Source organism: Engystomops pustulosus, chromosome 6, assembly GCF_040894005.1.
Source record: "Engystomops pustulosus chromosome 6, aEngPut4.maternal, whole genome shotgun sequence".
Classification (NCBI taxonomy): Eukaryota; Metazoa; Chordata; class Amphibia; order Anura; family Leptodactylidae; genus Engystomops; species Engystomops pustulosus.
Window position 1 is genome coordinate 121,599,363 of NC_092416.1, and position 23,644 is coordinate 121,623,006.

Genomic DNA, 23,644 nt, shown 5'->3' on the forward strand with positions numbered 1-23,644 from the left:
AAAAGAATACAAACAACACGAGAAGAGAGAGAGAGATTAAAGATTTTAGTAAGGTGAGAAGTGACTACAGGACAGAGCGACAGTACAAGATGTGAGGTGATAGGCTCACTCATGCAGGTAGAGGGGTAAGCAGAGGAAAGGAGCCTGGACACTTCTTCCTCTGTGACTACCTCAAAAGAAATGAGTGAGCAGGGTGAGGTACAAGAGGGAAAGGGATTAATGGAGCTGAATCGTACACTCTAGTGAGTCTGAAGCAATGCTTTGTAAAACAGAAATATTGCACTACAAGATCCTGCTGGTTTAGACACAGCCGACTGACATAACATGTTGTTATTTAATTTACAATCGTCAAGTACAACTACAGAACTTCATGTACAAGTGACTCCTTCGTGTCCAAAACTGCCCTGCCAGGTCCTTTTAAAAGCTTTTGCATGCATTGTTGGGGGTTTTGGAATTATTGACATAACCAAATCAGTATGACTTCCAACTGTAGACTGTACAGTTTTAACGTTTTAGCCTCTGTCCACATAGTTTAGGGAACTGGTGAGGGTAGGAGAGTTTACCAACAGTTTGGACCATACTGCACAATTGCACAAATTGAAGCCCTGAAGAGCTGTCATAAAATTGCCACGGGTGCTTCTGCGACCCACTTCCTGGGTCACCCGTGTCCCCCTCTGCTCTCCTGGTACCCCAATGTTGGCCTTACCTGCCCTCGTTCCAGCGCTGGCTCTGGTGGTCTCCTTGGGCCCTGCATGCACCAGCTTCCGGAGATTTAAAGGTCCAGCGTGCCGATAATTGTCGCTGGCTGGCTGCAAGGTCTGGTAAATAGCCAGCCCCTTCCTGTTTCCCCCGCTGGATGCTGCTGGATCTTTGTGCCTCACAGCCTTAGAGAAAGTTTTGTCTGATGCCCTGTGCTTGTATTCTTAATTCTCACTGTAACCCAGGTTCCTTTATTGACTCTGATCCTGTGCTGCCTGACCTGACTTTCCGCTTAGTTCCTGACTCTGATCCTCTGCTGCCGGTCTTGCCCTTCCCCGACCACAATCTTGACTTTGTACTATGCCTTGGCCGCCATCGCGGACAGAGTTGTGCCTGTGGAGCGACCTTGTGGTACCACGCCGCAGCAAGTCCAACCCACTTTGAGGCGGGCTCTGGTGAAAACCAGGTCACTTAGACTCGGCTCCCAGGTGTCGGTTAAGTCATCGTCCATGGTGGTCCAGTGGATCCACTACCCCTGGTACCAGACACGCATGTTCATAACAGTAGGACTGGGAAAATGCATTTACACTGATGAGCAAAAGGGGAACAGTGTTTTGAACTTTTGACTTTAAGGTTCCATGTCTCCCCATCCACTACAGTTTTGAATGTGAGACTACCATCATTTCAAGGCAATCATTTTGGCTTCTAATTCTTGTATGCTACAAATCACAGCCGGCTCTCACCTTCCATAATGGGTTAGTGTATTATTAGGTTGATTCTCAAGTGAAAGGTCAATGGTTTGAATTGAAAAACAGCCATAGAGAAGATTTCCCAACAAAAAAAAAAAACAGCATGATCCTGCTCATTGATAGTGATCTATCGGTCAAGAAAATTGCCAAACTCCATCATGTGTCATGACAGCTGGAAAAATAGAAAATAAAGTTATCATAATAGTGAGAGCCCAGATGAACAAGCAAGCACAAGGTGATGCATAGTATACAAGTCTGGAATGGTAAAATGAAGAAAGGTGAAGAATCTATTAATTCAATGTTGTCATTGCAAATATATACAAAAAGTGGACAGAAGATTTTAAATGGGTGAATTGGACAGAGTTAATAGACTGAGCTTTAATGCGTGCAAATGGGTTTGGAAGAGTGAAGAGGAAAGAGGGATATCAGATTAAGAAATTGAAGGAACCATCAAATTCGGTAGAGGAAGCCAAAAGTATAGGATTTTTGACCAGGATCAATGATCATCCCAATACTGAGACATACAAGGTGTAATAAAAAGTTTGGGACGGTGGAATATCTCGGATCAAAAAACTTAACATATATGTGTCAAATATTTTTCAAAATCTATTCAATGGTACCCATGGGGTGGGGCGGGGTCAACTTTAAAATCTTAACTGAAACTCCTATTTATTATTGCAGATTCAGATTCCCCAGGAAAAATTACATTGATTAGATCTACCATTCAAGTAATATTTAGTGGATTAAAAAACAATGTGACAAATATTTTTTTAAACTCCATCCAATGATACTAAAGTTGACCCTGTATTTTCTGTATAGAAACTACATTCTGCATAACCAAGGAACAATGATGTGGAAGTAGTTCTTTTCTATTCTCTACGGGGAACTGTCTCTCACACATTGGAGAGCTTGATTAACTTTAGTCTCCTCCCCTCTGAAGACTGGTATTTTTCTTAGTGCGAAAAAAGTTTTCAAATATCTGATTCTCTACATTAAGTGTTTGAAATCGGTAACATCTGATAGCTTTTAGAAAAATATTGCATAAATCTATTTTCAGATTTTGGATCTGATGAATCTTGATCAAAATATAAAATTTTTCAACGTTCTTGCACACATTTAGATTTTTAGTGATAGGCATCTTTAGGTAGGGGAGCAAGTTTGGCATCATTGGATAGATTTTTGAAAAATATTTAACACAAATATTTTTAGTTTTTCAATCCGATATGTATTTTGCAAGATATTCTACCGTCCCAACCTCTTTGTTATATCCTACAAGATGAGTTGTTTCATATACTCAAGTACAATAGGTATGACAACATAGGGGGGAATTTATCAGGGTTTGTTCAACAGTTTTCAAGCATACACACACAGACAGGTATTGCAACTATTTTCCCCCTTATGTCACCACAATGGCGAGTAGGTATGGGGAAGGATAAGGTCGGAGCCTCTTGATATTTCCAGCATGGGGAGTTCACATCATAAGCTGGTTCACAATGATGCGGCATTTGATACAGCATATGATGCAATTCCCTCTTGTTCGATTTGTAGCATGTGCCAAGATAGATTAAGAAATAATTTAATGACAATCTGTAGCCCCACACATATCATGCTCCCACTTCATTTTAGCACCCAATTATAATGAACCCTTTATGTAGCCCCCCCCCCCAAAAAAAAATTTTACCCCAATTTTTAAGGCGCCCTTTAAGGCTCCCCATTTATAACGCCCCCTTTTATTTAAACCTTATCATGAATCCCCCATTTCTGTAAACTTACTCAATTTATAATATCACCTCCTAATATTGCAACTTTCCCCTATCCTTTTTGCTGGAGATTGTAAAAAAATCCGATACTTACCTTTCCTCCTTTCTTCCTAAAGGTAAGGGAGGGAACATATGGTTAACTGCTTCACCGGAACCTTCACCCTATCAGCATCCAGAGGATGCAAATAGAGTTGGGAGAGTGCCCAGGACAATAAGACAGATGCAGTAATTTTGCACTGTCCCACTGTCTGGTGGTCACACCCCAGCAGTCTTATTTTCATAACCAATCCAATTCAACATTAATATCGGATACCTAGAAAATTAAAAAAAAAACCTTACATGTAGTGCAAAACTAAAAGTCACATATTATTTGAAAACAGAATCAAAACTTCATAAATCATACAGACCCAAGAGTAGATCATATAAACATTTTGGAAAAGTTAACAAATACAATCCATAGACTGGAACCCTATGAAATAAAATAAACTCCAGATCAAAACTCCTAAATACAAAACTAGCCCAGGTGCCAGACCAGATTCAATAGAAATACAGACCCAGAATCCTTTTGCTAATCAGATCCTAGATCACACCCAATGACTAGGCCCCAGACCCAACCTTATAAACAGACCTCTTACCAGAGCCATATAAAGGAAAACTACAATCAAAATCAACCATGATAAACTGGGGACATTCACTCGTAGACAGGCCCGGCGTCAGCACCCGGCTGACCCAGGCAAGTCCTGGGGCCCCAGAGCTTCAAAGGGGCCCACCCACCACGGTCTATTACTTTCCCCTGAATGTAGGCCGCATAGAAGGTGGGCGGAGAGGTAGTGGGACGGGCCCCTTGTCCTACCCACCTCACATGTGACCTGCCCCAAGCTACCCACCTCTCCTGTGAAGTGGCGCGTCATACGTCTTGTGTCAGGCCCGGCCTTCGTGCTCCGAGTCCTGCCGGCCTGCACAACTCGTGCCTGACCGGCCTGTGTGCCTCTTGTCCGGCCTGGCCCGTCCGCGTGCTGTCCACCTTCTCCTGTGCAGTCTCCTTCCTGAGCTTGCCACCACGTTCCCACTGGGGTGAGTATAATTGCAACATATGTAAATGCATGTATATGTGTTTGTGTGTAAATGTGCTGTATATGTGTTTTTTTTGTGTATATATGCTGTATATTTGTGCTTAGGTGTGTATATATGCTGTATATTTGTGCTTAGGTGTGTATATATGCTGTATATCTGTGCGTATGTTCTTTATACTGGATGTGTGTGTATATATGCTGTATATTTGTGCGTATGTGTTGTATATACTGGATGGGTGTGTATACATTCTGTATATCTGTGTGTATGTGTTGTATATACTGGATGGGTGTGTATACATTCTGTATATCTGTGTGTATGTGTTGTATATACTGGATGGGTTTGTATACATTCTGTATATCTGTGTGTATGTGTTGTATATACTGGATGGGTGTGTATACATGCTATATATCTGTGTGTATGTGTTGTATATACTGGATGGGTGTGTATACATACTGTATATCTGTGTGTATGTGTTGTATATACTGGATGGGTGTGTATACATGCTGTATATCTGTACGTATGTGTTGTATATACTGGATGCATGTGTATATATGCTGTATGTCTGTGCGTATGTGTTGTATATACTGGATGCATGTGTATATATGCTGTATGTCTGTGCATATGTATTGTATATACTGGATGCGTGTGTATATATGCTGTATGTCTGTGTGTATGTGTTGTATATACTGGATGCGTGTGTATATATGCTGTATGTCTGTGTGTATGTGTTGTATATACTGGATGCGTGTGGATATATGCTGTATGTCTGTGTGTATGTGTTGTATATACTGGATGCATGTGTATATATGCTGTATGTCTGTGTGTATGTGTTGTATATACTGGATGCATGTGTATATCTGTGCGTATGTGTTGTATATACTGGATGCATGTGTAGAGTTCACTGTTAAGGGGCCCACTGAGGCTCAATCGCCCAGGGGCCCACTGAAACCTGGAGCCGGCCCTGCTCGTAGATCACGGCACTTTGACAGTGGTAATCTTCCCATATTTGTTATTCATGGCTCCTTCCTTCAACTATGCTAATGAACCTGAAGGGATATGGGCGTGTTTCAAAAGCTTTCAGTGCTGTAGCTTCACAGGTTGTTGTGCAGAAGCCAGTGGTGGATTAAGTGTCCCATGGGTCCTGGGCTGTTCACACGAATATGCTCCCCCCAACCCCAGCATCCAAACATACATGTGCCAGGATGTTAGGACTTAAAGGGGTATTCCCACGAAAAATAACATATTTTCTAATTCACTGTTATTAACATAATACAGCATTTCACAGATGTAAGTCAGACCTGTGCAACACCCTCGCCGATGCAAGGCAGAAGGGTTGTTGCGAATACGTCCCGCCATGTAGCTTGCAGCCTGTGTAGGGTATGATCAGCCCCAAAGCATGTCACTACATAACAACTCTATAACACAGATGGGCACTGCAGCGGTAGAGTCTGCCTGGTAAGGCAGAAGTTAAGTCTTTATGTGATGTAATATGTGTTGACCAATCACATGTGTTCTAATCCTGTATCTGTGAGCTGAGATGTAATTGGAGGAGTAGCCACCACCTGACCAGTGGTCAGGAAACTTCGAGAGAGCAGTAGCTCAGAAGCAGAAGAAGAGTTCTCTCTCAGAGAAGAGTCCAGTGTAAGGGGAGAGTTCACTCTCTCAGATCAGAGTAGAGACTCTAAAGAGTCAGTGCAGCCAGCACACCAGACCAGAGCAGGTGAGCCCAGCTCCCTGCCTGAAGAGTGGAGCTAAGAGCTAGTTAGTGAGAGGAAAGGGATATCATCCTACCTTCAAGGGTGATATCTGAAGCAACCCAGGACAAGCTGAAGCATCCTACTAGGACACAGCTATCTCCCAGCCTGTCCTTGCATCCAGGCTGATGATCTACTCCTGCGGCTCCCTCCAACTGCATCTACAGCATTCCACCATTCTGTCAAGGCACGTTGCTACTGTTCCTGTCGGTTCCAATAAAGAACTGTAAGTTATTTTTGTTCAACGTCTGCCTCCGTCTGGTACCTGCTACTACGGCTATCACCATCACGGGCACCCTATCCACTACACTGGGACTCATACTCCAGACCCCATAGGGTTGCCCCAGGGAGAACCGCTATAGCAGCCTCTCCCTCATCATTCTTGCCAACACCACCCTGCTGGAGACCTGCCAGGCTGTAGGACAGCCCTCCGGTTCCCCATACCAAGCACTGTGACACTAGCGTGCCTAGGCCGCAACCGCCAGCCACTCAGGTACTGCGGGCCCCGGCTGACTCCAGGCCCCAAGAAAAGGCTAGGCCCCGGTGGGGGATGTTGCACCTGTCTCTATCAGTCCTGGTGTACACAATTTCATTTGCCCCTAGACACAACCCTGTAACTTCTGACTTAGGGTTGGCGGCTATCTTGGATCATGAAAAGAGAGAAGCTACAGGCTTGTGAAAACAGATATGTAGCAGAGCTGACACAGTGTAATAGGCATCTCATGGATCTCATTATGTTTTATCTCTGATCTGCCTCATCTCTTTCTATGTCAGATACTAGTATAGTGTTCAGAAGGTAAATAAAAGTGTATATAAACATTTTACCCTGATAATCTAACCACATTTTCAGCACACAGCATCTTACAGAACTAGATGGATCATAATGGGGCACATTTACTTACCCGGTGCAGTCGCGATCCCGCGGCGCATTGTCCGACGAGGATTCGGGTCTGCTGGGATTCAATAAGGTTGTGCCCCCGATATCCAGCATGTGTCGCTGCTGCCCCAAGGTCCGCCGGAGTCCCAGTCCCAGTGCTTGATCTTGCAACACAAATCGTTTTTTAAATTCCATGGTTTTTCTGAATCCGTTGGGTTGTCCAATGGCCACGGCCCCCAATTTCTGACGCATGAAAGCCGGCGCCAAAGCGCCACAATCCGATCGCATACGCAAAAATCCCGGGGCAATTCGGTGCAACATGGAAATATTCTGGAAACCCGACGAAAGTGCGGCATTCGGACCCTTAGTAAATGAGCCCCAATGTGTCTGCACTCTGGAATCTTACACTAACCACCACTAAGTGATAGGAGCTATAACAGCAATAAAACTGAGTAAAATTATAAAGTAAGGGGTTAATCTTTATTGTGTAAGCATCACTAGGGGATTGAAATTTAAGAATTTTCTTTCGTGAGAAGAGCCCTTTAATGTTAAGTCCACAGCAGAGTCTGCCTTTACAGAAATGTCCACAGCAGAGCCCCCCTTTAAATGAAATGTCCACAGCAAATGCCCCTTCAATGTAATGTCCACAGCAGAGCCACTTTTAAAGAAATGTCCACAGCAGAGCCCCCCTTTACAGAAATGTCCACATCAGGGTTCCCCTTTAATAAAATGTCCACAGCAGATCCCACATTTAATGAAATGTTTACAGCAGAGCCCCCTTTACATAAATGTCCACAGCAGAGCCCCTTTAATAAAATGTCCACAACAGATGCCCCCCATTAATAAAAAGTCCACAGCACATGCCCGCCTTTACATAAATGTCCACAGCAGGGCCCCATCTTTACAGAAATGTCAACAGCAGAGATCCATCCTCCATTAATAAAATGTCCAAACCCTCTATCCTCTCCTTCTCCCCATGGCTCATTCTTCACTACACTATATCTACACTGACGTCACATGGCCACGACACCCCCACATCATAGTGTATGCTCCAGGACAGGAAGGAGAAGACAGAGTCGCTGGTCAGGGGAGAAGAACCGGAGGTGAGTTTAGATTTTTTTTTAAGACTCATGGGGGATCTTCATATAGGCCCAGGTATGGGCGGCTGTGGGCCCCTCAAGAGCCTCCCATGCCGCTCTATATGAAGATCTGCCACTGGCAGCAACACGTCTTAGCCTCACCCTGCACTTCCTATAATCAGTGGGCATACAGTGGGATGGGGTAAATGCTCCTTCAGGATGTAACAGCCTGTAAATCTGCAGCACAGAGGGCTGTGATAACACACCCACAACCTTTCTCGTTCATTTACATAATTTTACAAGCTGATTTTAACAGGAAGGAGGCCATGGATAAGAAATATAATAAGATTACCACAGTAGCAGTGCCTGGATTTATCAATACTTGCAGCTGTTTTATCATGCTTGGTTTTTATCAGAATTGGTGCTAATCTAAAGTGAAATCATTTTAGCTTCCTTTTGTTGTTTTTACAAAACCCTAAACATGAAAGTATTGATCTGACTGTATATTATTTATACCAAAAATGAGACATCAGAGAAGAACTGAAGAGAAACCTGTAGTGAATGCCTCCGGTATAATTCTATAGAGCCTCTGCCCTCCTGTGTGATGTCACCTCCACTTTCCAGTTACCTGGCTACAAGTAAACATCAATCAGCTGTGACTCTGCAGGGGAGCTGTGTGTACAGAGACATGGCAGCCGCCCCACAGCACAGCACCCAACATGGGAAGCACAGCAACCTTGTGGCACAGGACATGATCTGGTAACTTACTGCTGCTTCTTATCTGTCAAATGTATACATACTTCTATCGATACACATAGTGGTGTGTATGGTATATACCAAAAGCTATAAGGGCAGATTGTCTGAAAGTTAGAATATTTCTTGTTGTCCATGGCAACCAATCACAGCTCAGCTTTCATTTTACAGTGCTCATGGATTTTAAAGCTGAGCTGTGATTGGTTGCCATGGGCAACTAGAAATATTCTGACTTTCAGACAGCTTGATAAATCTGCCCCATAGTGTGTGTAGAGCATACTATATAATGTGTGTGTAAGGCTAATGTATAATTTGTGTATAGAGCATACTGTATAATATGTGTACACAATGAATGTAATATGTAAATAATTTGTTTGACCATACCTCAGTGAGATATGATTGTATACACAGCTATTTAGTGTGGGTAGATTATACAGTATGTATGGGTAAAAGTACACATGGAGCAGCTGCAGGTACAACTTTACATATGAAGTGGAGGAGTGGGGCAGAGGGTTGTGTAATCACAATTATTGAATTATTGATGGAAATGATTGCAAGATGCAGAATGATCTGATTGTATCTGATTGGTCTCAATCACAGCAGTCATAGGAGTCACCAGTGTGGCCTTGATCACATGCAGCAAATATTTGGATCTTACAAATACAGCTATTTATGTCAATGTTCAGTACAATACTCTTCCCTTAATTTTTATAGATTGGATTGCATGACCCTACCATCATTAACATTATATAGTTGATGGGTAAATAGTTGGTAGAAATAATTTAGCTTTTCCTAGAATATAATCATTATCTGATGGTCTAAGATACAAGAACTCCAGTCCACTTAAAGGGGTTGTTCAACTGTTTTGAAAACACTGCAGGGGAGCTGAGGGGTTTTTAAAAAATCAAAGCTGTACTCACCTCCTTCATCGCTCCAAGTGTCCCACGCTGCCGTCTCGCCTGGCAGTGCCCATGTCTGTTTACAGGGACATGAAAGCTGTGGGTGGGTTTAACTCCATGAAGTGTATCCTTTGTTACGCTAAGAAATGCACTATTACTCTTTTATTGTCTACATCGAGATTTATTGAACATTGTCTTGCCCTCTTTCCCTTCGACAGAGGGAAATGTCTCAAGTGTGTATATTTTTTTATCTTTATTTGAGTGGGGAGCTGGAGGGGGGGAATGGGATGGAGGAATCAGCTTTGGGATAATAATTGTAAGTTCATGTATATGTTTCTGCTAGCGGTGATGAGGGAAGGTAGTCACTGTACATGTCATTTCTTTCTTAAACTGCAATGATGACGAATATTACTGTCTTATTTTGGAATGTAAGGGGTATGGGAGATGCATCCAAGAGACATGCAGTGTTCATCACCATACAGAAATACCAACTGGCAATGTTTGCATAGCAGTAATACACCTGGTTAGAGAGAATATTACCAATAGTCATAGAGCATGGATGGCACAAAAATAGCACTCCACCTATTCTTCTCATGCTCGGCGTGTGACCATTATTATTCATGGTGCCATACCTTATGTTTTCCATACTAGTTTAGTAGATTTACTTTGTATGTCTTCGCTGTACCCACTATGAGACTGAATACAGGCAGTCCCCAGGTTACGTACAGGATCGGTTCTGTAGGTTTGTTCTTAAGTTGAATTTGTATGTAAGTTGGAACTGTAAATTTTATAATTGTAACTACAGACAAAAATTTTTTGATCTCTGTGACAATTGGATTTTAAAAATGTTGGATTGTCATAAGAACCAGGATTAACAATAAAACTTCATTGCAGACACATTTAATAACTGGTATAGTTCTTTATTGTAGCTTAAGGCTAAAGTACAGTAAATTACCAACATCCAGAAGTCCGTTTGTAATTAGGGGTCATCTGTAAGTTGGGTATTCTTAAGTAGAGGAATGCCTGTATATGCTAATTGCTCTATACATACCCCCACCTTTTTCCTGCAACATACTGAAAAGAGTGCAGTCTTTCGCGGCAGCATCTCCCAGTGTACCATTATTCCCAGTGTACTTAAACCTGCAGAGGGGTTTTTCCTAAATGTAGGCAATCTTTGCGATTGCCACAGAACAGTGATCGTGAACCCTTTAGTGGTCGAGGGCCCAAACTGCAACCCAAAACCTGCATATTTTTGGCGACGTGCCAAAACAGCAATTCAAGCTCTAAATGCCACCTCTGGCGCCCATGCCATAGGTTTCCCACCACTGCCATAGAACCTTTGGCATGCCTGATTCGCATTTAACCAGAGATTAGGGGTTTCTCCCCTGGCGCTGCAGAGGACAGAATCTCCTTATATGCAGACGAGATGCTTCTGTATTCGGGAGATGTCACTGTTTCAATTGATCCGGTCATGGATCTAATTCATAGAAATAAGGCAGATGGACGGCACGTCTGGGACCGGGCGGTGCTCCAGGTATGGACAAAGCCAAACAAATATAAATGAAGAAGTCCCGGCACTCGCACAATTCTGATGCTGTGGTTATTTAATGTTGAGGGAAGATATACATCAGTGCAGTAACAGTAATAGGGAACGCGTTTTCGGCTGCTACGAGCCTTTGTCAACCATATTAACACTACTGACATGAAGACATTTAAATACAAAGTGATACCTTCCTAGCCCTGCCCACTGACGTCACATCCTACCGGAATCCCGAGATCCGAGGTGTGACGTAGTGACATCAGGTGTTCATATCGTTAAGATTACGTTTCTAAAAAGGAGAAAAGATCAAAGACATGGAATTAGTATAAGCTTATACTAATTCCATGTCTTTGATCTTTTCTCCTTTTTAGAAACGTAATCTTAACGATATGAACACCTGATGTCACTACGTCACACCTCGGATCTCGGGATTCCGGTAGGATGTGACGTCAGTGGGCAGGGCTAGGAAGGTATCACTTTGTATTTAAATGTCTTCATGTCAGTTGTGTTAATATGGTTGACAAAGGCTCGTAGCAGCCGAAAACGCGTTCCCTATTACTGTTACTGCACTGATGTATATCTTCCCTCAACATTAAATAACCACAGCATCAGAATTGTGCGAGTGCCGGGACTTCTTCATTTATATGGATCTAATTCATGCCTTTGGGGATGTGTCAGGTCTTAGAATAAATTGGAAGAAATCTGTAGTCCTACCAGTGGCAACACTCCTGGTGCGCTCTCCACTCTATGACCCCCCTTATGTATAGTAAACAAATTCAAGTATTTGGGTTTCACAGTCTCCTCTCCCCTGTCCCCGAGATTGCATGGAAGACAATCTGATGCCACTTATGGAAAAATGTAGAGACAAAATAAACGTTTGGTGTCATCTGCCACTCTCTATGGTTGGCAGGGGAAACCTCATAAAAATGATACTGATGCCAAAATTCTTGTACGTATTACACAACATGCATATATCCCTACCATTTTGGATGTTTGTTAAAATGCTAGTATGCCATGCAGATCCCAATGGGAAATTGGTCTCGACTGTGCCAGCTATGGCAGCGATTGAGGTAGGATTGGTGGAGTTAGCTGATGGGATACAATGTCCAATGCTAACGTTGACGTCCAGTGTGTGTTCCAAAATAAAGAGTCTCTTTGGTGTAGAGGGACATAGTGAATACCCACCAGGTATGGAACAGGTGACCGCCTCCCGCCCATCCCCCTGCATGGCCGATCCGCCCGCCCCTCGGCACATGTGGCTGCCTCACTGCCCGCCCATCCCCCTGCATGGCCTCCCCACCATACGGCATAGTCGACAAACCCCCAGCTCGAACAAGCAACCCCGCTCACCCTCCCCCCTGCCCGAACAAGCACCTGCCCTCCGCTCCTCCCCCCGCCCCAAGAGTCTGGGAAGATTCTGGAGGGAGGTGATCCAGAGAATTAAAACAGTCTTGTCAGTGGACCTTGAGCTGGACCCAAAGATATGTCTATTGTGTATTTTTGAAATAGATGATCTTGATAGTGTAACTAAACCATGTACACTAAAACTTTAATATATAGCCCATAAAGCTATTTCTGGCAGGTGGATCCAAAATTCTCCTTCTACTCAGCAGGAATTTATTCAAAAGGTCAATAACATTATTAAACTTGAGTGCGGAGTATACCTGAAGCAAAAGTGCCCAAAAAGTTTGAGAAGTTGTGGGGCAGGTCGATGGACACGCCAGGTTTGCCGAGTAGGATACTCCTGGACTTACAAGAAAGTCTTAGTTACCGACTGTCTGCATTAGGCCAATAAGCATTGATTGTCATACATTGTGCTGGGCCTTAGTCATTCTCTGTATATGAGTATTTGTGGTGACTACCTTGCCTTTGGGGGAAAAATTCATGAACTTATGGACTAATGTATATTTTTTCCAAAATGTCTGTATGCCTGCAAAGTTGGGGGAAGGGAAGGGTTAGGAAGTTATGTATAATTTATGTATAGAAATTGAAAAATTAATGCTTTAATAAAAATGTTTTTGATTTTAAAAAATGCTGATTCAATGATGAGTTCAGATGAAGGTGGAAGAGATTCAGCGGACACTGCTATGGGAATTGATGGAGGGTTTGGTCCTCTGGTGTGAGTACAGCCTCTAAACTCTAAACTGGTTCCGATGCTCTCTTATGTGATTTATTTTAGAGGGCAGAGATCCCAAGTGTGATGGCTACTTATAAGTCTAAGGAACCAGGAATGTAGGGTCTGGGCGGAGAGCCTTTTACCCTCTTACAGTAAGCCTACTTGTGAATCTTGTCTTCAGCGTATTACTTCTCAGTAACAGAATGCATTATTTGATTCCATGCTCTCCTTTATTCAGCAAGAAGTTTGCAATTCAGTCACAGCCACTAAAATAATCAACCAGGTCCCCTGATTCCCCTGGTACATCAAGATGTCTAATGTTATCTTATCTAATAATTCTGATTATGATTCTTATTTGGATGAAGAGAAAGACTCAGTGGAAAATAATGGCCTACCAGATTTGTCTTCATCTGAGTCAGAGGACACGTATAATTTTGTGAAACTGGTTAGAGGGACTATTGAATAAGAGGATGAAAAGGAGCAGTGCTTGGTTAGGGACATCATGTTCCAAAGGCTCGGAGAGAAAAGGAAACAGGTCTTTCCCATCCATGAAAATATAAAATCCCTTATTAATTCAGAGTGGAAAAGGCCTGAGAGGACAAAAGAGCTCTGAAAATGGATATTGCAATATCAAAAGTATTGCCAGAATTTCAGCTCTTCCATTAGAAGGTTCAGAAATACTCAACGACCCTATGGATAAAAAAACTGATACTTTTCTACGGAGTTCCTGGGAAGCCACAGTTGGAGAATTCAAACCTAATATCACTGCTACTTGTGTTTCAAGATCATGTGGCTGACACAGTTAGAGAAAGTAGGATAAGGCACCACAATGGGTGCAAATTAAAGATATTACTTCTGCCAAAAGGCCTCTGCTTTTCTAGCTGACACATAGGGTGACAAACTCAGACTGTCTGCAAGATCATCTGCCCTATCAAATTCTGCTCGAAGAGCCTTGTGGCTGAAAAATTGATGTTGTGACATTGCCTCCAAAAATCACCTTTGTAATATTCCGTGTGATTGTGATTTCTTATTCGGATTCCTTGGATAGAATTTAGCAAAAATCATTGGACATGAAAAAGCCATCATAAATTTAAAACCATTACACACGTTTCTAGTGGTTGACAGGTTCAAGATGGAATCCCTGAAGTCGGCTATTAAATTTCCCTATCAGGATTGTATCAGAATAGTAACCATGATTTTGGAAGGGACCCTGGCATACCCTCAATTCAGGGCATTATCTTTTAGGGTAGCAATAGGTCCAAGGATTTTTACAAAATTTGTCACAGAGATGGCCTCATATATATATATATATATATATATATATATATATATATATATAGGGAGCAGGGGACCTTCAGTTTTCTACTGATAGTGAAATCAGAGGAAGAGGTAAAAGTACAGCTGACTCTAGTACCGGACGCCCTAAGACGCCTAGAATGGCTTAACTTAAAGAAATCCTTCCTGGTACGGTCAAGGTCTAAGGTATTCTTAGGGATATGTCTGGATTCCAGGTGCCAGAGATCCTTCCTTACGACCGAGAAGATATGAAAAATTACAACATCAGTACAAGGATTACTCCAGAATCGGACACCCACAATAAGATCAGTAATGAAGAAATTTGGTCTGTTCACAGCTTCCATCCCAGCCATACCCTGGGTGATATTTCACGCTTGCCCACTTCAACTTTACATGTTACAAGCCTGGGGTGGCAAGGATTCCAGTCTGGATCAACAGATCCCTCTGCCTCAGGAAGTACAGGAATCTCTCAGTTGGTTGTTGAACTAAAAAAACCTTTAGAGAGGAATGCCTTGGAAGAAAGAAAATATGCTATCTCTTGTGAGGGATGTCAGATCCAGGGGATGGGGAGCTTAGCTCCAAGACCATCTGTATCAGGGTCCCTGGAGCAGAGGCATGCAACCCACATCATCAAATTACAAGGAGTTGAAAGCTATCCTGGAGGCAATGACGACATCTCTGATGGTCATTCACTGTGCAGACCTGAAGATCTTATCAGAAAATGTCACGGCAGTGGCGTTCATAATTCGCCAGTGTGGCACAATCCTTATTGAATCTGGCCTACAAGAAATTTCCCATGGCAGAATTAAACCTAGCCTCCCTTTTGGTGGACCACATAAGGGGGAAGGAAAACCAAGAAGCTGATTTCCTGAGTCGTCACCTTCTAAGCCAAAGCGAAAGGTTTTCAAAGAATAACAAAATTATGGGGTTCCCAAGTGATAGATTTGTTTGTGAATCGAAAGAACAGGCAGGTCAAAGAGTTCTGTGATCTGAATCTGAGAGATCAACCATGGGTCTTAGACGCAATGTCAGTTAGATGGGACTTCAGCCTCTCTTATGCCTTTCCTCCGTTAGCAATCCTTCCAATGGTTCTAAAGAAGATTCATCAGGATCAAGCAAGAGTGATATTGACAACTCCTTCCTTGCTGAAACGAGCATGATTCCCAATACACAGGGAGTTATCAATATCAGACCCCTGGATACTTCCTGAGACTCCCAACCTTTTTTCCCAGGGCCCAGTATGTCATCCTCAACTAAACTTAATGGCCTGAAATTCGAGAGGCTGATCTTCACAAATAAGAGGCAGGAAAGGTGATCACTACTTTACAAAAGCAGGAAATTGGTGACATCCAAGATCTATTTTAGGATTTGTAAAGCAATCTATAAGTTCTGCCAGAACCCAGATCTAGACCAGGATCATCCTAACATGGCTAACACATAAAACATCCTACAACAGGGATGTGATAAAGGGTTCTAACCAGCTACCCTTAGAGTCCCGATTTCTGCCCTTATGTAACGTCCGTGCCATCTCTATCCACACTTGGCAGAATAGGTGGCATTCATTTGTTTGTGTTTCTTGTGTGTGAACTGTGGCTTAGGTTCCTCCTGTGTTTTGATTTATTGAGCCACACCCTGCTCTCTGCAGTTCAGCCCTGTCCAGCAAGGGTTACTAGCCTGATGGACTGCTGCTCCGGTGTGCTGCTGGAGGCATGTCCAGGAACTGCCTTACATACCTGGTGGTTATTCAGTCTTCAGTCTTGCTATCTAGTGCTATTATCTTGTTTGCTATTCTGTGTTATTTGATCTCTGCTATGCTTACTGACCCTTTATATTGCTATACGATTCTGTACATTTGCCACCATCTTGGTTTTGACCCAGTTTTGTCTGACTCTGCTTGTCTCTCTTTATCTGTTGTTTTTTTGGGTATTTTTGTGGGTTCCGGCTGTTATCTTAATACCAGAGGCAGCGACCCTAGTACAATTAGAGCCAAGACGTTGAAACCTGAACATCAGGAACTTGTAGTGTATGACTGGATCCCCTGTGCAGGATATTTCGCCTATACCCAAGTGGCAAAAAGGTGAGCAGCCCCGCTGTGGGCCCCCTTCTCCCCTTTTTTTCCTCACTCCATATCTACTGTGAGGGTATCACCCGAGGCGCGTTGTTTTGTTTTATATTTATCTGTTGTTTGTCCCTCAGTGTCATGTATCTCACAGTGTGACCCCACTTTCCCTGTCTCAGACTTTTCTGTGTACCACTGTGAACATTGGTCTATATCCGAAATCATGTTACTTGTCTGCTCCACCATTGGTGGAGTGAGTCTTTCCTGTCACTGTGTAGAGTTACTCAGGGACCATAACTTCGGCTTATCTGCTGCAGGGAGACAGCTACTGCCAAGCCTGGTTGTGGTTTCACTGTTTCTGGACAGGTTCTTTACACCTTAGTTCCCAATTTGAAATATCCTTATTCTTCCATCCCTAGGTAGTCATATTTATAAAGGCAGCATCTCATATGTCACCTTTTAGGAGATGCTCTGTTCCCCTTTGCAGTCTTGCGTTGAATCATCTAAGGCAGGGGTCAGGAACCTTTTTGGCTGAGAGAGCCATGAACGCCACATATTTTAAAATGTTATTCCAGAAGAGCCGTACAATATGCACATGCCCCCGAGGAGATAGGTAGTCTCAGTGTCATGGGTGCCCTTGCGATCTACGTCTCAGATCGCAGGCACACCCGTGCCCCTCACTGTGGCAACGCCCCTTTCCGAGCTCACTCACGTCTCCATGTGACTGCTACCGTCCTGGCTGCGCGCACGCGCCAGCACTCGCAGATTTAAAGGGCAAGCGCTCTGATGATTGGGGCTACCCACTTTCTTGGTTCCCCGCTGGATCTTAGTTCTTCATGGATATGAGGAAGCTTCCGTTGACCTCGGACCTGTTCCTGATCTGCCAGCCTTGACCTCTTGCTCCGTCCCCTACCTCGCATCTTTGCCACCTGCCTTGACCGCCTGCCTGTTCCTGAACACAAGACTTTCTAGTGATCCTGTACCTCAACCTTGGCTGCCACCGCAGACAAGTCGTACCATCCTACTTTGCGGCGGGCTCTGGTGAAGACCAGGTGCCACTTAGATTCCGGTCCAAGGGGGGTCATCATCGTCCATGGCGGTCCAGGGGGTTCACTTCTCCAAATCCTGACACCCACCACATGCCTCGCAGTAGATAGATAGGTAGCCCCAGCACATACCCCCAGTAAATAGGTAGTCCCACAGCACATGCCCCCAAGTAAATAGGTAGCCACAGCACATGCCTCCCAGTAGATAGGCAGCCCCAGCATTTACCCCCAGTAGATAGGTAATAAAAAATGAATATTCACTTCCCAGCGCTCCCTGCAGCCAGCTCCCCATTGCTCCCACGCTCTTATCTTTGACCCAGGCTTAGATGATAGCGGCGATGGCACCTGGGCCGTAGAAAGGACGTAGGCAGCGGTAACATTGCTGCCTGTGTCCAGTTATAATTCTAAGAGACACACATGAGCCATCAATATTTATTAAAGATCTGCCTGAGAGCCAGATGCAGCCAACAAAAGAGCCATATCTGGCTCCCGAGCCATAGGTTCCCTACCCCTGATCTAAGGAGTCATTAGGGAACCCTTTGAATCTATTGAGTCTAGTTCAATAAAGTGGCTAACAATCAAGACAGTTTTCTTGGTGGCGATCACTTCAGTCCACAGAGAGAATTATCTGCCCTGTCTTATAAGCCACCTTATACCAGGATTTTGAAGGATATAGTAGTCCTACTCTAGCTTTTCTTCCAAAAGTGGCCCTGAAGTTTCACAGAACACAGAGGATAAGACTTCCCTCCTTTTGTGATAACCCATGACCTGATAGAAAGGAACAGGATCATAAGTTGGAGGTGAAGCTGGCCATTGAAGTTTATTTAGACAGATACATTTATATATAATCAACATTTATTAGGGAAGACATAACATGAAACGGTACAAGCAGGTTATGGCAGGATCAGAAACATCTAAAATCATATGCTCAGTATAAGTTGGGGATAAGAGTCGAAGCATAATACAGCGAGTAAGAAACCCAAAAATGCAATCCCAGACATAGTAACTATTATAATGTAGAACTATTCAACAATTCAACAACGAAAATAAAAAATACAAGGAGGCAATCATAGGTATATATAAAGGGAAAAAAGAAGGGGGTGAGGAGGCTGTGGGGGGGAGGAGACACATACGAGGGGTGAGGAACCCATATGACTATGTTCATGAGAATTGGGGGGGCTATGGCACGCTCCTTCTATGACATAAGAAGATGATGAGAGCTAACTGGGGAGAAGGAGTGACCCTCTTGCCAGTGACTTGATGATAGGTATCGAAGACCTTGTTCCAAAACGGTTGGAGGACCGAGCAGCTCCACCAGATATGAATTAGAGTACCCACTTCCGCACTGCAGCGCCAGCACACGTCTTAGACAGATACATTTAGACAGATACACTGATTGGAGAAGTTCGGATAGCTTGTTTATCCTTTTGGGTGGAAGAATAAAGGTAAAATGCTTCAGCGAAAACTATATCTATATGGTTTAAGATAGCCATCAGCTCAGCCTAAAAGCTGCAAATCTTCCAGTTTCTGAGGTCCTTGTAGCACATTTCACTAGAGCACTTTGCTCCTCATGGGCAGAATACAGAAAGGTCTCAGCAAGCCAAATTTGCCAGGCCACCACCTTTTTCAAACACTATAGGTTTGATGTAGCGGGCGCACATTATTTGTCTTTTGGGCGTAGGGTACCTTCCTTGGTGATCCCTCCCCAAACATATCAATGCTATTCTCTACAGTCGGTTGCTGTCGTATTAGGGGGAAAACAGTAATTACTAACCTGTAATTTTGTTTTCTTGAACCATGACAGAACCTTGGTTTTCCCTCCTTTATTGGTTGTGGTTTTCTGAGCACCTCTTCTTTCATTCACAGGTGTTAGGGGGGAAAAAAGTATGTTATATATTGGTATGATTTATGTTGTGGACCTTCGGATATGGCTATGGCGCTGGATAAATTGGAAGCAGCTGGATCTCCTGCTGGAGAGGAATGCTCCCTTTGCTGCAATTACAGCATTGCAGACCTTTGGCATTCTAGCTGTTAATTTGCTAAGGTAATCTGGAGAAATTTCACCCCATGCATCCGGAAGCCCCTCCCACAAGTTGGATTGGCTTGATGGCCACTTTTGTGCGCCATAAGGTCAAGCTGCACCCACAACAGTTGGGATCTAGTGACTGGGCTGGCCAATCCATTGCAGATAGAATACCAGCTGCCTGCTTCTTCCCTAAATAGTTCATGTATAATTTGGAGGTGTGCTTTGGGGCATTGTCCAGTTGTATGATGAAGTTAGCTCCAATCACGTGCTGTCCATAGGGTAGGGCATGGTCTGGTAAAAATGTAAAATGGAGTGAGAGTCTTCCTTATTCAAAATCCCTCTGACTTTGTAATCTCCCACTTTACCAACACCAAAGCAACCCCAGACCATCACATTACCTCCACCATGAAAGATCTAAGACAGGCATCTTCCAGCATCTTTTCAGTTGCTGTTCAAACTTAGATTAGTCTTTTCATAACACTTTTTTCCAATATTCCTCTGTCCAATTTCTGTGTTCTTTTCCCCATGTTAATCTTTTCCTTTCAATAGCCAGTCTCAGATATGGCTTTTTCTTTGTCACTCTGCCCTGAATGCCAGCATCCTGGAGTCGCCTCTTCACTGTACAGGTTGACACTGGCATTTGGTGGGTACTGTTTAATGAAGCTGCCAGTTGAGGACTTGTGAAGCGTTGGTTTCTCAAACTATAGACTTTAATGTTCTTGTTTTGTTGCTTAGTTGTGCAGTGGGGCCTCCCACTTCTCTTTCTGGTTAGGGCGTGTTTGTGCTCTCCTCTGAAGGGTGTCGTATACACCATTGTAGGAAATCTTCAGTTTCTTGGGAATTTGTCGCATGGAATGGCCTTCATTTCTAAGTACAAGAATGGATTGTCGAGTTTCACATGAAAGTTCTTTATTCTGGCCTTTGTGAGAGTTTCATAGAACAAACAAATGTGATGCTCCAGATTCTCAAACTGTTTTCAGCTGTGCTAGTAAACTTAAACAAAGGTTTTCATGGGTTTTCTAAACATCCATTAGCCTTCTTACACAGTAAGAATAAACAATGGGGCACATTTACTTAACCGTTCATGCATGTTTCCCGAGGTGCGTTCCCCAAAGGTGAAAAGCTGCCACGATTCACATAGATCTTAAGCCCGATTTCCTGCATGTGACCTTCATCTTCCCGGTACATGTAAGTGCTTGGCTTGCGATTTTAAAGTTAAATCCGAATCGGTCGGATCGTCCGACGGCCCACCCCCCAATTTGTGTCGTATGAAAGCCGTCACGATTGCGCCAAAATCCAATCATGCATCTTTTTTCCTCCCTGTAAGATATAGAGCTTTCTTTTAAACCCCTTTCCATAGCCGGTAAGTCTTTGCTGCATATCCCTGCAGCTTTGCCGACAGCTTCAAAAAGATGGCGGCGCATGGATCGTCGCGCCCCGTGATGTCATCGGGGAGCGGCGATCTGTCGCCATGGTAGCCTCGGGTCGCAAGAAGACCCAAAGCTACTTTGGGTTAACCCATTCATTACAATGTGCTATCAGCACATTATAATGTATGAGGAGTAAAATCCTTATATTCTGCCATACTGTAGTATGGCAGTATATGATAGGATCGTACAGACACCCTAGGGTTAAAGTACCCTAGGGGAGTCTAAAAAATAGTAAAAATAAAAAAAAAGTTTTAAAAAAGAAATTATAATTAAAAAAAACTAAAAATTCAAATCACCCCCCTTTCCCTAGAACTGATATAAATATAAACAGTAAAAATCATAAACACATTAGTTATTGCCGCGTATGCAAATGCCCAATCTATCAAAGTATGATAACAGTTTTTCACTGCGTTTAACCCTGTAACGGAAAATCGTGCCCAAAGTCGAAAATGGCACTTTTTTGCCATTTTAAAAAAAATAAAAAAATTCTATAAAAAGTGATCAAAAAGTCGTACAGTCCTAAAAATAATAGCATTGTAAACGTCATCAAAATCCGCAAAAAACGGCACCACCCACAGCTCCATACACCAAAGTATAAAAAAGTTATTAGCGCCAGAAGATGGCAAAATCCCCCAAAAAATTTTTGTACAGGAGGTTTTAATTTCTTTAAATGTATGAAAACATTATAAAACCTATATAAATTTGTTATCCCCTTAATTGTACCGACCCAAAGAAGAAAGTAGACCTGTCAATTGGGGCGTACATTAAAATCCGTAAAATCCAAGCCCACAAAAATACGGCACAAATGCGTTTTTTTAACAATTTCACTGCATTTGGAATTTTTTTCCCGTTTCCCAGTACACGGCATGGAATATTAAATACCACCATTTTGAAGTGTAATTTGTTATGCAGAAAATAAGCCATCACACAGCTCTGTACATGGAAAAATAAAAAAGTTACAGATTTTTGAATGTGGGGAGTGAAAAATGAAAACGCAAAAACGAAAAATGACTGTGGCGAGAAGAGGTTAAAGGTCCTTGTACAACTTCCCCTTTGAATCCCAAAAATATATGGTGCAGAGGACTAAGTTTACTCAATATACTCAAGTTCACTTGTAGATTAGAGGTACCTTTTTGTTTCCAAGAAAAGCACACCTGGTACATTTTCTCTCACACTTTCAGCTCTCCCTCTTGATCATCATTTTCCGCTTGTCAGCAACAGAAAGACTTGTCTAGCCAAAGCCAGTTTCAACTTACATACTAACTGAACAACCAATCCTCCCTCTCCTGTCATAGATAGGGTTTGTGGGTGTGGTCTACATGTGCAATCCCACCTACCTTCCAGCAGATTCTAGGAAAAACTGGAAAGTACTAAGACAGTCTAAAGCAGTTCTCAATATAGACTGCGGGTCACAGTATGTGTGTAGTGTAGTTTCAATGTAACCCATTCTCTGCCTTCTAATTAAAATGGTACAAGGAATAAGTAACAGTTTACATAAGAAGACATGACCTCTTGAAACATAAAATACCACTTGAGCACAGATGCCATCCTAGGCCCAGCCACAGAAATTGCGCTCTGGTACACTATAGTTGTATATTGGTATGCCTAGGGTTGTGTTTTGTACCCCACACTAATGCTAAATGCCTCTGATAAGTGTGCTTGTGTTCTTTGTGGGGAAAGAGAAGAAGCCACCCAAGAAACCTTTGATGTTGGTTAAGAAGCATCATTATATGTTTCAACACCTACCATCGGTGGAAAGTCTAGAAGTCCCCAACACAATTGGGGAGTTAACAAAAATGTCTATCTGATAATGAAGATATCATACTTTAAATTTAAATTTTACCCACTGACTGTTCCTCGTGGTTCTAATTACCCACTTCTCTGAACTGTGATGTCATGTGAAACTGAAAAATGTGATGCTCTGTGTGTTTTCAGGAAAGCGCACGTGACCAAAGAGCTAGAAACCACCAAAATGTGGCCAGAAACCTGGGGGTTCCTCGCTACACCCTACAATGAGGTAAATATTAATTTATTGTAATGGTTTCCTGGAATCCTTGGCAAAGGTAGGCAAATAAATAAAGTGCCCACTTTTCCAGCTTTCAGTTCCAATATTGTGGTTGTCATCTGTATTAATTTGGTCAGGCCACAAGTGTTGGGAGCATGTAGAATAAGTGCCATCACCGTTCAATTATTCAGAGAGGAAAGTGTAAGTCAATAAAAGAAGTCTGTCAGAGAAAGATTTACTACCACCTATTCAAGGGAGCATGTATCCATGAGTCACAGAGAAGTGCTGCACCACCCTGAATATGTCTGTATGTGTGTTCTGGTACTTATCAGGATTGTGACAGCTTTGGACTTGGGTTTTAGAAGCACAAGACTATCTGCAATAAGTATATATGCCTCGATTTTATGGGTGATTATAACAGAGCTCTAAAAAGAGCCTGTGAGTAGATTTGGGGCCCCTAAACCACCAGCTGGATGAATGGA

At 42.9% G+C, this 23,644-nt stretch overlaps 1 protein-coding gene across 2 annotated transcripts in view; it reads left to right on the top strand.

Moving 5' to 3' along the window:
- The window catches only part of CIMIP1 (ciliary microtubule inner protein 1), a 100,990-nt gene that overhangs the window by 72,897 nt on the left and 4,449 nt on the right, over positions 1-23,644 (top strand). Inside the window, exons 1-2 of one of the 2 annotated variants that reach the window (XM_072113609.1) lie at positions 8,606-8,751; positions 23,093-23,174. In XM_072113609.1, the coding sequence (XP_071969710.1) occupies positions 8,681-8,751; positions 23,093-23,174 (153 nt within the window). In that variant the 5' untranslated portion in view covers positions 8,606-8,680. Of the gene's footprint in view, positions 1-8,605; positions 8,752-23,092; positions 23,175-23,644 lie in introns of those variants that run through there. The other variant, XM_072113610.1, reaches the window with a different exon arrangement.